The following is a 16,289-nucleotide window of genomic DNA, read 5'->3' on the forward strand; positions in this document are numbered from 1 at the left end:
CTTCATCCCTGCACACAGGAATGGTTGAGAGTTGTAAGTCACTAGGCCCTAGTTCTCAACGGACTGTTGCGTCACCCAATTTAATTTATTTATATATTTAAACTTTGTCCCATATTCATGACACCTTGTATATAAAACGTTTAGTACTATCATCGATATTATCTTGTGCAGACTTTTTTAAGGCCACAATGCGGCGAACTCAAACAAAGATGTCTAAATGATATATTGACGACATAAGGCACTTGACAGTTAGGCAAGTTTTTAGTATTTGATTTCCCAGCTGCCAATAAAATACCTTCCAATTAAAGCAACTTAAATGGAAAGTTGACTGGAAAGTTAGTCAAGAAAAATCTCCCTAATCAAGTCTACTTCTATCAAAATGACAGTTGATCATGTTTTTTCATTCAACAGAAAGCTGAACTTTATTAATCTATGATTTATTTATTTGCTGCACAACTTCATTTAGTGCTTTTTGTTAAAGGGTTTCTTGTCAATTTGGAAAAGAAATAACTAGTATTTCTTTACACTACAAAATACAAATCGTGATGGACTTGTAGCTTGCCTGAGGAATGTCTTGTAGACAATTAGTTTATTGGTAGTTTTTCAACGATCAGCTGAAGGTTAAGGTTAGTTAAAGGTTAAAGTTCCGAGTTTGAAGTTTGAAAACAAAAACTACTTCCCTTGGTCTAAATTTACGTTCAAAGAACGCTGCAAATGAAATTCCTTATGTTGTCTGAACCTGCCGATTGTAAGTTTTAAATATAAAGATGAAGTAAGAAGTGAACAGAAGTCATTCCAATATCTTCCCTAAAATTTACTGACATTTGTGATGAAGACATAAGTTAAAATGTTCCAAAATTATACTGAACTAAAAAAAAAAAACAACTATAATGTTGCAGGTGTCTTTTATTATTAACAAAATATTATTGGAGTATTTTATAATAAAAGCAACAAACAAAAACGTAATAAACCTAGCGTATACATTACAATGAGGTATATCGGCTTAAGGATTTCAATAATGCCAAATCACTCTTTTACCCTGTTGAAATGCATTTTTTAATATAACCAAATAAAAGTTACAATAGAATAAATAACTAAAATTTTTGTGCCAAATAATTTCACATCTACTTCTTTCAAAAAAGAAAAACCTATCGTATTTTCAGTCCATGACTATATAACTCTTGCTAATCGACTACTTATTGTCCTCTTGTTTTTTTTTTTATTTTGTGGATAATATGTTATTGTTTTAATCACTTTGATTATTGTTTAAAGTCCTTTGTTGTATGAAACTACAGTTAGATCAGGATTCTTCTTTTTTATAGCTGCCTGAACATCGGGCTCTAAACTGGAAACCTATTGAGATGTTGGATATTTTATTTAAATTTAGATTATGGAAAATAATAAGTTTTGTTTACGTTTATGGAAGCTCTTTGACTGAAACAAGCACATCCTAACGGTGTGGCAAAAATGAGAACGAAACCGCAGAAAAATGTTTGAATTGGTGCGTTGGCCCATGGGTATCGTTTGATAAATCCTCGTTTGGTGAGAAATTCCATTAGAAGAGGAGTCATTACTGGAATTGATAAAAAAAAAGAAGTTAATTGGCGCCCAATGTAGGAATATCATTAAATTTTTCTTACAAGAATTATTCAATATATTTAGAACTTTTGTGTAACTTACTCATTCCAGGGCATGCCATAGCAACACGACTTAAGACCACCAATGAAATTCCAGTTGCTGCTGCTTTTTTAGAGACACCTACTTCATTGTTTTGTGCATCGAGCAATACAACACCACTACGAAGTTCCCTAAACAATTTAAGAACAAATTAGAATATCTTTTGTGTGAAATAAGTTATTCAGAAAATATTTACTGCAAGCGCATCATTGGAATGTTGATACAATTAGCAGCAGCTACAGCAGTTAAGGGAACAAGTCTGCCGATTAATGGATTTAAATTCTGTAAAATTAATTTGTATATACAATATATTACTATAAACAAAAGGGAGGGTATATACTTACTTTAACTAGTTGATTTAAACTAAGTGCTGTGGCCAATGCACCACCTGTAGCCAAGACATATGATGTCGCCAATTGACTGTTGAACAATTGATATTGAATAAAAAATTAATGATTATAGCGTTGGAATAAATTATTCAGATCCTTACCCTTGTGATATTGGAGTTGAACCAGAACGGTTTGTATAATTGACAACTGCATTAAATGTTTGATTAAACCATTGCCAAAATATAACGGCGGAAGTAGACTTGTAGAATGCCATCATACCTGTAAGAAATTTTTAAATTTAGGAACAATTTTGTAAGTTGTTCATAAAAAGGCAAAGCCATCACATGCAACATCCTAAGCTGTGAATGTAAATTGCAAATCACAAACACGCTTTAGCTTCACCTTACGTTTACGAGTTCAGTCAGAGGAATTCAATTAATTTGACAATCGTAAGGAAAAGAACGTAATGTAGTTCAATTGTCTGAACATTTGCTTTGTCTGACAGTTCAACAGCTTTATAAAAATGTCAGCAAACAAAATATTTGCTCTTTGGAGGGATGAAATAATAGAAACGTCATTCAAAGCAACCTCGAAGCAGGCCCACCGTAACGCAGACGAAGCTGAAGCGTGTTTGTCATTCAGCCATTAATCCGGAATAATTTCGTATTTTCTTCATTTTCAATTTGACATTCAAAAATACTGATTTGCGATGGGCAGATCCAGGCAGCATAAGACTTCTTTTGCTGTCAAATGAATTCTTTGAACGTACATTTTGGCCCAGGTTAGTTTTTTAAGTGCCATATATTTCAAACTCAAAACTTCAGTTCACTAAACTCTGCCTTTAGTTCATCATTCAAAATCTATGAAACATATTATCCAAGTACAAAATAAACCCTTAGACAAGCTATAAAAAAACCAACACGACTTGTTTTTTTGTATTGTAAAGAAATATTAGTACTTCGAGAAGGCGTACTTTAACACAGAACATAAATGGAATTGTGTACAAAATAAATAAATTCCATTGTAATAAAGTTCAGCTTCCATTCATATGCAAGAACATGATCAGTTGTCATTTTGACATAAGTAGACTTGACTTGTTAGTTAGGGAGATATTAAGCAGGTCCAGGCGACATAGGGATTTGAAAGTATCTGATTGGAAAGCTGCTAAAAAAATGTCCTTTCAATTAAGGCAACTTTATTGGAAAGTTGACTCGTAATGTAGTCAGACATATCTCCCTAACCATCAAGTGACGTCAAAATGACAGTTGATAATGTTTTTTCATTAAACTGAGATCTGAACTTTGTTACTTCATGATTTATTTATTTTCTGCACAACTTCATTTAGTGCTTTCTGTAAAAGGGTTCCTTATCAATTTGGAAAAGAAAAAAGAGGCTGGGATGCGACCCACACTGATAACTTCCCATCCCGTCTGTCGATTTGTCTTGCTTAAAAGTTTGTCTTTATGTACTCGTATCAATTTTTACCAAATATGCGTACTCTTTTTGTAGATTTTATTTTGTATATGAAAAAACGGACTGTTGGATTTTTATATAAAAATTACTGAATATCGAAAACAATATTTTCTGTGAAATAAAATAAGTTTCAAGCCAATATTTTTAAATTTTGAAAAGCTATTTGAGTCGAAAGTAAATTTTTACGAAGTTTTAGTATTGTTTTTATTTTAGTTTTTATTTTAGAGTTTTATTTTTTGTAAGAAAAACTGTCAATTCGATTTTTTAAAAATTTTACCAACAGTATTTCTTATGAGATAAAATTACTTTAAAGCCAATACATAAAATTTTTAAAGAGATATTTAAGTCGAAAATCAATTTTTACCAACTTTTATAAATTATTTTTTTTAGGTTTTTATTTTTTGTAAAAAAACTGTCAATTCGATTTTTTTCAAATTTTAATTGAATGTTGACAGCAACATTTTTTGAAAGATAAAAGTAAATTAAAGCCAACATCTCAAAGTTTTGAAAAGATATTTGAATCGAAAATCAATTTTTACCAACTTTTATAAATTATTTTTTTTAGGTTTTTATTTTTTGTAAAAAAACTGTCAATTCGATTTTTTTCAAACTTTAACTGAATGTTGAAAACAAGATTTTTTGAAAGATAAAAGTAAATAAAAGCCAATATCTCAAAGTTTTGAAAAGATATTTGAGTCGAAAATCAATTTTTACCAACTTTAATAAATTTTTTTTTTTAGGTTTTTATTTTTTGTAAAAAAAATTGTCAATTCGATTTTTTTTAAACTTTAATTGTATGTTGACAACAAAATTTTTTGAAAGATGAAAGTAAATTAAAGCCAATATCTCAAAGTTTTGAAAAGATATTCGAGTCGAAAATCAATTTTTACCAACTTTTATACATTTTTTTTTTAGGTTTTTATTTTTTGTAAAAAAAACTGTCAATTCGATTTTTCTCAAAATTTTTCAGAATGTTGAAAACAATATTTCTTATAAGATAAAATAAGTTTGAAGCCTTAATTTCAAGTTTTTGAAAAGATATTTGAATCGATTTTCAATTTTTACGAACTTTGAGTAATGTTTTTTTTAGATTTTTATTTTTTATAAAAAAAACTGTCTATTAGATTTTTCTCAAAATTTTATCAGATGTCAAAAACATTATACTTCGTTGAACAAAATTGTTTTAGAGATAAAATCATATTTCAGTCGTAAAATTTTGGAGGTGACAAATTTTTTTTTTCAGTTTTATTGATTTAAAAAAAAACCGTTATATTGTTTTTTTTTCAAAAAATATACCTGTTTGGTATCACGTTACAATCTATTATATACAATTTAAATTAAGTCTCTAGCGTTTTTGGTTCGTAAGATATTTAGGGTTAACCAAAATTTTCACCTTTTTTTCAAACTGCTATGGTAAAAAAACCACCCACGCAATTTTCTTGAGAGCCCTTTCTGCATCTTTCTGCCTTATTATCTGTATAACAAAATTTATTTGAAGTCGATATCTCTTCTGGTTCTTGAGCTATGGACGACGAAAAAAACGTCGCAAACGTACGGACGTACGGACGTACAGACGTACGGACGTACGGACGTACTAACGTACGTACACACGCACGCACAGACATCTTTCTAAAAATCTTTTATTTCGACTCTAGGGACCTTGAAACGTCGAGAAATGTCAAAATTTTCAATTTGACAAATCGGACCCATTACAATAACTTCCTATGGGAAGTTAACAAGCTATAAAAATACATCACGACTTGTTTTTTTGTATTGTAAAGAAATATTAGTACTTCGAGAAGGCGTACTTTAACACAGAACATAAATGGAATTGTGTACAAAATAAATAAATTCCATTGTAATAAAGTTCAGCTTCCAGTCATATGCAAGAACATGATCAGTTGTCATTTTGACATAAGTAGACTTGACTTGTTAGTTAGCGAGATATTAAGCAGGTTCAGGCGACATAGGGATTTGAAAGTAAGGCAAGTTTCTAGTATCTGATTGGAAAGCTGCTAAAAAATGTCCTTTCAATTAAGGCAACTTTATTGGAAAATTGACTCGTAATGTAGTCAGACATATCTCCCTAACCATCAAGTGACGTCAAAATGACAGTTGATAATATTTTTTCATTAAACTGAGATCTTTGTTACTTCATGATTTATTTATTTTCTGCACAACTTCATTTAAAGCTTTCTCTGAAAGGGTTCCTTGTCAATTAGGAAAAGAAATAAGTAATATTTCTTTACAATACAAAATACAAATCATGATGAACTTATTGCTCCCGTAATATTTTTGTTTGATTTTGAACGTGGAACTGAAGGTAGAGGTTATTGAAGTAAAGTTCCAAGTTTGAAATGTATGACACTTGAAAAACTAATTAGCTGACTTGGTCAAAAATAAGGTTCAAGGAATGCAGTTGACTGCAAATGGAGTGTCTTAGGCTAGGCGCGCACATGCAGCTTTTAGTTTCGAAACTGGTTGGTTTCTAAACTGAGTACTATAGACTTATATGAGAGTCCGCGCACATGCAGAAACCATTTCGTCGTCCATTCGAGCAGCTTTTTAGTTTGTGTTTTGATACAAACTTAACGATAACCTCGAATCAATTCCTTAGTTTGTGTCACAAGGAATTATAGATAACTGCAGAGACATTCAACTAAATCGTTGGATAATTTTCTGTAAGTGCAAGAGGGAGACAAATGTTGTCAAGGTAAATTAATGTCTCCTGTTTCCTGTATTGGTTCGTTGATTACTTTTGGAGTTGCAAGTTACATGTGCGCGCCTAGCCTTACGTTGTCTAAACCGTCCTATTACATTGTCTTACGTTGTCTGAACCTGTCTATTAATTTTCTTGGCTAACTTTCCAGTCAACTTTCCAATAAAGTTGCCTTCATTGGAAAGCCGGTTTCATAATATTATACTATATTGTTTATTGTTGCTTAATACATACTAACAGCGGTTTATCGGATTGGCATTGGAAATGTCACCATCTAAATGATCCAGCTCTAAAAAACTAAACATTTCAAAAAAATAATCAAGTTTTTTTAAGAACTTTACCAAAGTTTACACATGTGGTGTCAAATTGTTAATATTTTTTTTTTAAGACACGAAAATCAACAAAAACAACACAAAATTGATGTTATATGGTTTTCGACTAAGGTATTATGACGTAAGGACTTACTCGCAAAAAAAAAACATTTAAGAAACCAGATTTCGGACTTATTTTAGGCTTAACATGTAAGAAGCAGAATACTCGTTCTTTAATTTTCAAAATACTCCCTTACAGACCATCATAATACTTAATTCGTGACTTTTGTCCTACTATCATTGATAATCATTTGGAGTATAAATGCATGCAACCACTAATTTATTGGGCCAAACGCTTGCTGGCTGAATCATAATTAAAAAGAGGCTGGGATGCGACCCACACTGATAACTTCCCATCCCGTCTGTCGATTTATCTTGCTTAAAAGTTTGTCTATATGTACTCTTATCAATTTTTACCAAATTTGCGTACAATTTTTTGTAGATTTTATTTTTTTATGAAAAAACGGACTGTTGGATTTTTATACAAAAAATACTGAATATCGAAAACAATATTTTCTGTGAAATAAAATAAGTTTGAAGCCAATATTTTTAATTTTTGAAAAGCTATTTGAGTCGAAAGTAAATTTTTACCAAGTTTTAGTATTGTTTTTTTTTAGGGTTTTATTTTTTGTAAGAAAACTGTCAATTTGATTTTTTTCAAATTTTTATCGAATATTGAAAACAATATTTCTTATAAGATAAAATTAGTTTGAAGCCAATATTTCAAATTTTTGAAAAGATATTTGAGTCGAAAATCTATTTTTACCAACTTTTGTTAATTTTTTTTTTAGGTTTTTAATTTTTTGTACAAAAACTGTCAATTCGATTTTTTTTTTCAAAATTTTACTGGATGTTAACAACAATAATTTTTGGAAGATAAAAGTAGTTAAAAGCCAATATCTCAAATTTTTGAAAAGATATTTGAGTCGAGAATGTATTTTTACCAACTTTTGTTAAATTTTGTTTAGGTTTTTAATTTTTTGTACAAAAACTGTCAATTCGATTTTTTTTTAAATTTTACTGGATGTCAACAACAATATTTTTTGAAAGATAAAAGTAGTCTAAAGCCAATATCTACAATTTTTGAAAAGATATTTGAGTCGAAAATCTATTTTTACCAACTTTTGTTAAATTTTGTTTAGGTTTTTAATTTTTTGTACAAAAACTGTCAATTCGATTTTTTTTAAATTTTACTAGATGTCAACAACAATATTTTTTGAAAGATAAAAGTAGTCTAAAGCCAATATCTACAATTTTTGAAAAGATATTTGAGTCGAAAATCTATTTTTACCAACTTTTGCTAAATTTTTTTTAGGTTTTTAATTTTTTTACAAAAACTGTCAATTCGATTTTTGAAAAGATATTTGAATCGATATTCAATTTTTACCAACTTTGAGTAATGTTTTTTTTAGATTTTTATTTTTTATAAAAAAAAAACTATCAATTCGATTTTTCTCAAAATTTTATCAGATGTCAAAAACATTATTCTTCGTTGCACAAAATTGTTTTGGAGATGAAATCATATTTTAGTCGTAAAATTTTGGAGATGACAAATTTTTCGGTTTTTTTGATTAAAAAAAAACAGTTAAATTTATTTTTTTTCAAAAAAAAACTATTTCTTTCATACCACGCTACAATATATTATATCAAATTTAATTCAAGTCTCTAGCGTTTTTGGATCCTAAGATATTTAGGGTTAACCAAAATGTTCACCTTTTTTTCAAACTGCTATGGTAAAAAAAACACCCACGCAATTTTCTTAAGAGCCCTTTCTGCATCTTTCTACCTTATTATCTGTATAACAAAATTTATTTGAAATCGATATCTCTTCTGGTTCTTGAGCTATGGAGGACGAACGTCGCGAACGTACGGACGTACGAACGTATACGTACACACGCACGCACAGACATCTTTCTAAAAATCTTTTATTTCGACTCTAGGGACCTTGAAACGTCGAGAAGTGTCAAAGTTACAATAACTTCCTATGGGAAGTTAAAAATGTACCTGTCATTTGTACATTTAGTTCACCTGTCAAATCGTGACAACTTAGAGCTACTTTTGTGGGGTTTTCCATGGGTAAGTTCATATTTCCGTAAAAAATTGATTTTTTTTCGTGGCGCATGTAACACGATTAGAATTTTTGTTGGCTTTTTTGTCATTGTTTTAGTATAACTACATGTACGTGTTAACAAGCGCAATATAGCTTTCAAATTTCTATTTTGAACATTTGTTTATATGTAACTATGTATATAAGTATTAGTGGAAAGTGGATTGATCTTAAACCAAAAATAATTTAACTTATTTTGAAATGTTAAAACAGGGAAAATTTGTGTTTTGACAGATTTCGATCAATAATATTTTGATTTATTTTACCAATGGAAAACCCTATTAGACATTTTATATGATTAGTTCTCTTCTAAAATAAACACCCGATATTCTACCAAATTTTGTTTCACTTTGTTATATTATAAAGGCATCAGAATGCCAACTCCAACCACTTTTTTTTTGATGAAAAAGTTTACATAAATAAACATTCTAACAAAGAACATGCTAATTAAAACAAAACAAAAAACACACGCAAATGAATAACTTAATTTTAAGAAACTCGTATAAACAGGTGGATGCACTTTTGTGCATAACAAAATTATTTTAAGGTACTCACATCCAGTAATAAGAGTATTCATCGGCATCTGTGCCGACATCCTTCCAATAAGAATTGACTTCTCCCCTGTTTCAGGATGATACGCCGAGTCATACAAATACTTGGCTTTCCACAAATCCTCCACCGTTTTGCAGTCGGGCACTGGTTTTCCTGCCTTGTAATCCAGCACAATACTACGAGCTCGTTCCAGCTCCGCATTTGTAGCAAGAACATTCAAGGGATTCGTCAACAGGAAGAAATGCTTAGCTCTGTTCATATACGTGCTCTGGTCATATTTCGGCTGGTCAATATCGATTTTAGGAAGTGTTGACATGATAACTACGTTCTCTGAATTCAATCTGAAATACAAAAATCAGTCCGAATAGAATAAATTTTTAAAATCACTCTAAAAGCACAGCTTGCTATCACTCTTTCGTTATCAGTGCCTAATCAAATAGCACTAGAAACACAGCTCTGCTCAGAATGACCTGCTTGCTAGGGTCAATGATTATGGCATTATGCTGTTCGAAGTTAAGCGATAAAATGATTAGGGAATTAGGTAGTATGTAGTTTGCGTGTATAAATTTGATGACGTATTTTATGTGTATCAGGGTTGAAGTAATCAATAAATTTATATCTTTGTTTTTTGATTGAATAGAGGCATAGCCCCGAATTTTTCCTTGTCAGTGGTATAACACCAGTAGCTCAGATATTATGCAATGAAATAAATATGTAAAATAACACTCGAGAACGAGAAGTGAATTGTTAGGTCTGTACATTAAGTAACTAATTGAATATTAATTTATTGTTATACGAACTTACTTATTGTTTAAAAAAAAAAAACTAACAACAATTCTTTCGAAGAACGTTTAAACTTTGTATATAATTGTAGGTACTAAAAATGCTGTGCCAGCAGCAGCGGAAGAACAGAACAAGGCCACACAATATCAATACCGCACGAGCACACGACCGACGAAAAGACTCTTACCACGACGACCTGCCAAACACGAATGGGAATCTCTGCTTTTGGTAATCAGAGGTTCTCCTCAGTCATGTGCATGGCAGTTCGGTAGATATCAGTGGATACCTAAACTTGTTCGTGAAGAAAATCGATAAATTTGGTTTGGAAGTTAAGAGCTTTTGTCTGTACAAAAATTGTTACTTTTTTGTTTACAGTTGTGTTTAAGAGAAGCTAATCCATTATTATTTATAAAGTAAGAAAGTCTTTTGAATGTTGGTAGTAGGAACATGAGCATATTGTCAATTTGATCTGGTGCCGCTAGTGGTCGAACTCAAAAAGTAAGTTCAGTTCAGCTAAAAAATGTAAACAAGCAAAAAGAGAGGGGAAGTTAATAGCGACTTCCCCGTGCCGTGCGCCGAGTGAATTTCATTCAAACAACTTTTTCTTTCGTTCTCGTGCCCTTCACACTCTGGATCAACTGAAAAGGTTCTAAGTTTTTTAACTTGCGACATACGAGTATATTAACTAAATATATGACAAGTATTGCATTTGGAACTCGAAAGAAATCAAAAGAGTGGGTCCCCGATTTCGTCCGCATGTCTGTCATCGGAGCCTACACCATTGGTTCAATTGATACTTGGAAATTAAGGGTTTAAGCAGAAAATTCGAATTGTAGGTATCTATTATTATTAACGAACCGATAGATTTGTATTAATAACATTTTTTTTTTTTTTTCAAAATACGATATCTCGAAAATTGATCATTATTTTTTACGAAAATCAAACACAAAACGAATATAAATATGCTGTAAGTAACTCAATTCTAAATTATCTTGAATATAAAGTTCAAAAATGTTTTATATACAAAATTGTTTAAAAAAAAATGCTCTGACGATTGTGATTAATTCAATGGCATTTATATTTTTGAAGACATCCTGGCTGCGTTCAATCTCGTGTTGGATAGGGTATCTTGGAAAGGTGGATTGTTAGATACCTTGTTAATCGAGTTGGATAGCTACAGTGAATTAAAAAATTCTGCGTACAAATAAAACAAATGAAAATAACTTAAAAATTCCGCTTTATTTTAGGAATAACTTCATGAAATATGCTTCCGTGTTTTATTAATTGTTATGTATTCTTATAAAATAAAAAGTAAAGCTTGTAAAAAATTTCACAAAAAAAGATATTTACAAAAAATTAAAACACTAGCAAAATTTGTCCCAAAAAAGTCTGCGTACAACACTGTATTTTTTAACTTAATACCTTGTTTGGTATCCCTTAGCGCTAATAACAGCTTTAAGTCGACTTTTTATGTTAGAAATAAACTGCTTTGTATCTCCAGGTGTAATTTTATTCCACTCTTCCTGCAAAACTGTGCGTAGAACAGCTTGCGAAGTAATGTTATGTGTGCGTAATTCCCATAGATTCTCTATGGGTTTGAGATCAGGTGATTGGGGAGGCGGGTGAAGTTGCTTCGGAACATGATGCAAAAGCCATTCCTGAACCAAAAATTACTTATGCTTTAGGTCGTTATCTTGGACAAACGTGTAATTCCTTGGTACACCAATCTTTTGAAGACTCTCAGACAATTTTGTTTTCAGTATATATAGGTATAAATATTTATCCATTGTAGTATCAATAAATTACATATTTCAAACACCCTATGACCCATACAACTCCATATCATCACACTTTTACCACCATGTTTGATGGTGGGATTAATGTTTTGTTTTGCAAACTCTTGGTTTGGCTTCCTCCAAACCATGGTACGGCCATCGGATTTAAATAAATTGAATTTGTTTTCGTCACAAAATATAACTGTTTTCCAAAACTCGTCTGGTGTTTAATCCACTCCTTTGCAAACACTAAATGCTTCTTAGCGTTCACTTTTAAGATGTGCGGTTTCCGTCTTGCGATTCTACCATGAAAATTATTTTTTCTTAGAACAACTTTTACAGTCTCTGGATTAATGTTCCCATCAAAATCTGGTAATTACCGACGCGATTTTAGGAGCACTTATTTTAAAATCCGACTTAACTTGTCGCAGTGATAGTGGTGGTAGTGGTTTTACTTTTAAAGTTCCTGTACTTTTAAAGTTTTTTACCACTCTTTGGACAGAGGAATGACTCCTGTGAACAATATCATCAATTTTTCGTAAGTCCCCTTGTTGTAAGGCTCAATAATACTTGACTTGGTATCCATAGGAATTTCACAATTTTTTCGACTCATTTCAAAAATTAGCTCTATCACAACTATTTTTCACTATATCAACTCAAATTACAATAATTTTCAGCTTTGCTAACTCAAATTTTCAACTGATAATTATATAAAGAAGCCAACAAAACACAATTGACAAGATAACAGTTAATTTCCCGTTGCACTTCACAGTTGTTTCTAAGTAAGAACAGTGTCGAACTCAGACTTTTGATTTTGTAAGAATACATAAAATATAATAAAACACGGAAGCATATTTCATGAAGTTATTCCTAAAATAAAGCGGAATTTTTAAGGCATTTCCATTTGTTTTATTTGTACGCAGACTTTTTTGATTCACTGTGTATTAAGATAGCAGTCAACAAATAAAAACAACTTTCAGTTATTCACAAAAAGCAGAGAAACATTTAAGCTTCGAAATCAAAATTGATGTAGGATAAAACATTTAATGGAACACTAGACTGAACCTAGACCTTTTTTCAAATTCATTTCTATTACTTCAATCTTAAACCTATCCTTAAGTATGTAAGCCGGCCAAGGCTCAAAATCCCATCCCAACTACCCACTATCAAGTCCCGATTGAACCCATCAAAACAGGTTTTCCTGCTTCACCCTATCAGTACCGATTGTACAGGAGTCGCCTATCCACGGTTTGTCGTCTGACGTGGTAGATTAGCGGAACTGCCAATCTATTCTGTATCAGACCGCATCTATCTACAAAAAAGAATGCCACGGGTGGAATGAAGCCGCTCAAGCGTGCACTCTCTAAATACTCGTCGTTCGCAAAGAACGCCCCGAAAATTAAATTGTTGTTCGAAGACATAGCTCTTGCAATGTGACCTCTAACGAGTTTTATCACGAAATTGTCAATTCTGTTGTTTCGAGCCCCGTTGTATAGGACCTCGTTGGAATAGTAATGCACATAAGAAGATTCGGCTGTTCGATATAAGCCGGTACAGCGTCGTAAACACTGCCGCTCGAACACCCGAAACTTTTCTATCTGGGAAGGGGAAACGTTGAACTACACAGGACAACCATAAACGATCATCGGCCGTATGAGGGCCATGTAGCAAATTAACTTCACGCAGTGGTCAACCGACAGAGAGAAGGCTCTGGCCCTGGTCAGAGCAGCATTTAAATGTCTGTCGCAATATAAATACTGATCTAACCAGATACCGAGGTACTACACTTTTGCTCGCTAATGGCTACCCGTGAATATCAACGATTACCATCTTGAGCCAATTTTTGCACGTATCCCTCGTGGGCCTAGCCAACGGAGTCCGGAACAGAATTGTCTTCGACTTCTAGATATTTATTTTCAGTTTCCAGTCGTCGCAATATTACTGAATCTTGTCGAAATCACGCTGCAACAGAATTGTAATAACGTCAACCTTTCGGGCCGTTCCGTACGCAATTAGATCGTCGGCATACGCAATAGCCTCTGTAAGACTTTCTATCAGATCGGTGGTGTAATTGCTGAAGAGAATCGGCGAATTCACCGTTCCCTGTTGAAGACCATTTTTAATTGAGAATGTTGTGGTAGAAGTTACATTTCCACTTTTGACAACAAACTTTCTACTGTTAAGCATATCATAAAGTCCGCAGCCCACTTAGTCAGAGCCCTATTGATGATATTTTCGAAAACTTTGCTGATACTCGGAAGAAGACTTATCGACTGAAGATTTGACGGATTGGAGTTGTCCTTTTCATTTTTCGGGAGAGGATGAACCACAGCGGTCCTCCAACGCACTGGATAATATGCATTATTCAGTGCATTGTTGAAGAGTGTGGTGTAAATGTCAATTGCTTCTATCGGTAAATGTCTTAGTACAACCTTGGATATACCATAGACCACTGCTGACTTTTTATTTTTTATTAAATTGAAGATTAGCTGAAGCTTAACCTTCGTCACTCACACGGGACTTGCTCCCGTTTGCACGGCAATTATGGAATATGGCAAGGAATCGTCATTGAACTGCATGAAACCGCGGTTCTCAGATCGACATTGTGTGATATCATTTCGGACGTAAAAGTGATTAAGTGGGGCTCTGTTTTCCAAGTCGCCTAACATTTACCTTGTACACTAGCTGGAAGACAGTTCCCACAGCTTCCACTATCTCCTTCGGATTTTCAATTATGTAAAAGTCATCGTCAAAGATGGATTCTTCTGGATCTATTTGCGCTGTACGCTGAGTACATTCCTGTTCTCTGAACCATGACCTAACAAAATGGTCATCTACAAAACGAAAACAAAATAGGTCAATTTTGAAGTTTAAAAAAATAGATCATAAATACCTTCTAAAATTCGGAGGCAAATGGCTTCTTCATCGCCTATTATGTACAGAACATCCTCAAATACAACTTCAACTAACATTTTGTATCTTGTTGTTTACCAACAAATACAAAAAGCTGAGACAAATTTTCAAGTTTTTTAAAATTCAACCATTTATTGAATCAGCTGTTCTGTCAGATACCTAGATTCCCCAGAAACTCTTGGAAACCTTTGGATTCCTATTTTGACATCTCAGCTGTTTTTGATCAGCTGTTATTTTACACGTAAAACACTAACTAAAACGTATCCGGATACCCTATCTGTCTGAGATTGAACGCAGCCACTTACATACATATGTATGTATATTATTCGTACATTTATAAGTCGTACATTTATAAGTCCTATTTTCAGCATGAGTATACATTTGAAATATTTGTATAAGTTATTCAACTTTACATGTCCTACATAAATCTTGAAGCAATTCTGAAAAGGTTTTTTAGTTCTAAAACAAACCGGTTTGCACACGAGACTATATCATCAAGTTTTCCAGTAAGTGTTACAAAAATGAAAATATTTTGAAAAACTTGAATTTTTTAAAATTTGAATTGATAGTTTTTATTTGATACAAAATCAGCAACGAAAATAAAAAATAAAAAAATTAGTTGGCGCAATAGTCCGTTGAGAACTAGGGCCTAGTGACTTACAACTCTCAACCCTTCCTGTGTGCGAGTTATGTTGTCAGGGATGAAGGGGACCTACAGTTTTAAGCCTAGCCTTATAGAGGATTTGTCAATTTCTCGCAAGATTTAGTACCCGTGAAAAAAAAAACTTTAGATGGCACAGACAGGGTTTGAACCCAAGAACTCTGGCATGATAGTCCAACGCAAACGAAAATTAACTGCACAAAATATTTCCTTTTTTGTTTTCAAAACCACAAGTGTATAATATTGAGAGTTTTTCAAAACTTCATATATGTAGAGTGTTGACAAAACCTTTAGCAACTAAAACAACCTCCATTTTTATTTCATTCAAAAATTAATAACCTAAACAAATCATGGTATTGTTTTTCAAAATTTAATACATTATTTATGTATGCACTTCTAAAATTTCCAAAATTTAATACACTATGTACATATGTACTTCTAAATGGACCACAAGCGAATATAGCAAGCTAATCGGTGTTCTTAGCTAACTTTTTGTAAAACGACCGGAAACAAATACTCTAACGAAATAAAAGAAAAAATTATAAAAAGAATATAAAAGTGGTATGAGTCAAATTAAAATATCGGACAAAATATTCCAGACCAAGAAAAACAACAAAACGACACGATTCTGCTATAATAAAATCAATTGAAAAGACCCTTTTATATCATCAAGATAAACACAAATCCAACTTGACCTGAAGGTAAGCGCGAGTACAATTCAGAGACGAGCTGTTGATGGTGGACTAAAATCTTTTAAAGCTGTATAAAAGCCTTTTATTTCCACCAAAAACAAGCTGGCGAGAATAAAATTTCCTCATTAACACATCAACTGGACCGTTAGAATATAGGGGAACATATTCTTTTCAGACGAGTTCAGATTCAATTTGTAAGCTTCCGATGGTTTCCGCCGTGTTCGCAAACCAGCCAAA

At 32.3% G+C, this 16,289-nt stretch overlaps 1 protein-coding gene across 1 annotated transcript; it reads right to left on the reverse strand.

The window, feature by feature from the left end:
- Positions 1 to 888: 888 nt before the first annotated feature.
- LOC129941850 (sideroflexin-1-3) lies at positions 889 to 10,232 on the reverse strand. The gene is made up of 8 exons (XM_056050601.1): positions 10,033 to 10,232; positions 9,232 to 9,569; positions 2,168 to 2,285; positions 2,022 to 2,097; positions 1,874 to 1,959; positions 1,681 to 1,808; positions 1,416 to 1,573; positions 889 to 1,353 (listed from the first exon to the last, which is right to left on the reverse strand). Exons 2-8 carry the CDS (start codon positions 9,542 to 9,544, stop codon positions 1,267 to 1,269), a joined length of 966 nt encoding a protein of 321 aa, XP_055906576.1. The 5' UTR covers positions 9,545 to 9,569; positions 10,033 to 10,232; the 3' UTR covers positions 889 to 1,266.
- Between the last annotated feature and the right edge of the window lie 6,057 nt (positions 10,233 to 16,289).

Source organism: Eupeodes corollae, chromosome 1 (assembly GCF_945859685.1).
Source record: "Eupeodes corollae chromosome 1, idEupCoro1.1, whole genome shotgun sequence".
NCBI lineage: Eukaryota > Metazoa > Arthropoda > Insecta > Diptera > Syrphidae > Eupeodes > Eupeodes corollae.

Excerpts from the sequence above, each read along its gene's own strand:
- LOC129941850 (XM_056050601.1), bottom strand. The coding sequence starts at position 9,544 with ATGTCAACACTTCCTAAAATCGATATTGACCAGCCGAAATATGACCAG. Across the intron at positions 2,286-9,231 it reads GAATACTCTTATTACTGGAT|GTATGATGGCATTCTACAAG; the intron begins GTGAGTACCTTA and ends AATTTCTTACAG. Across the intron at positions 2,098-2,167 it reads TCAACTCCAATATCACAAGG|TCAATTGGCGACATCATATG; the intron begins GTAAGGATCTGA and ends ATTGTTCAACAG.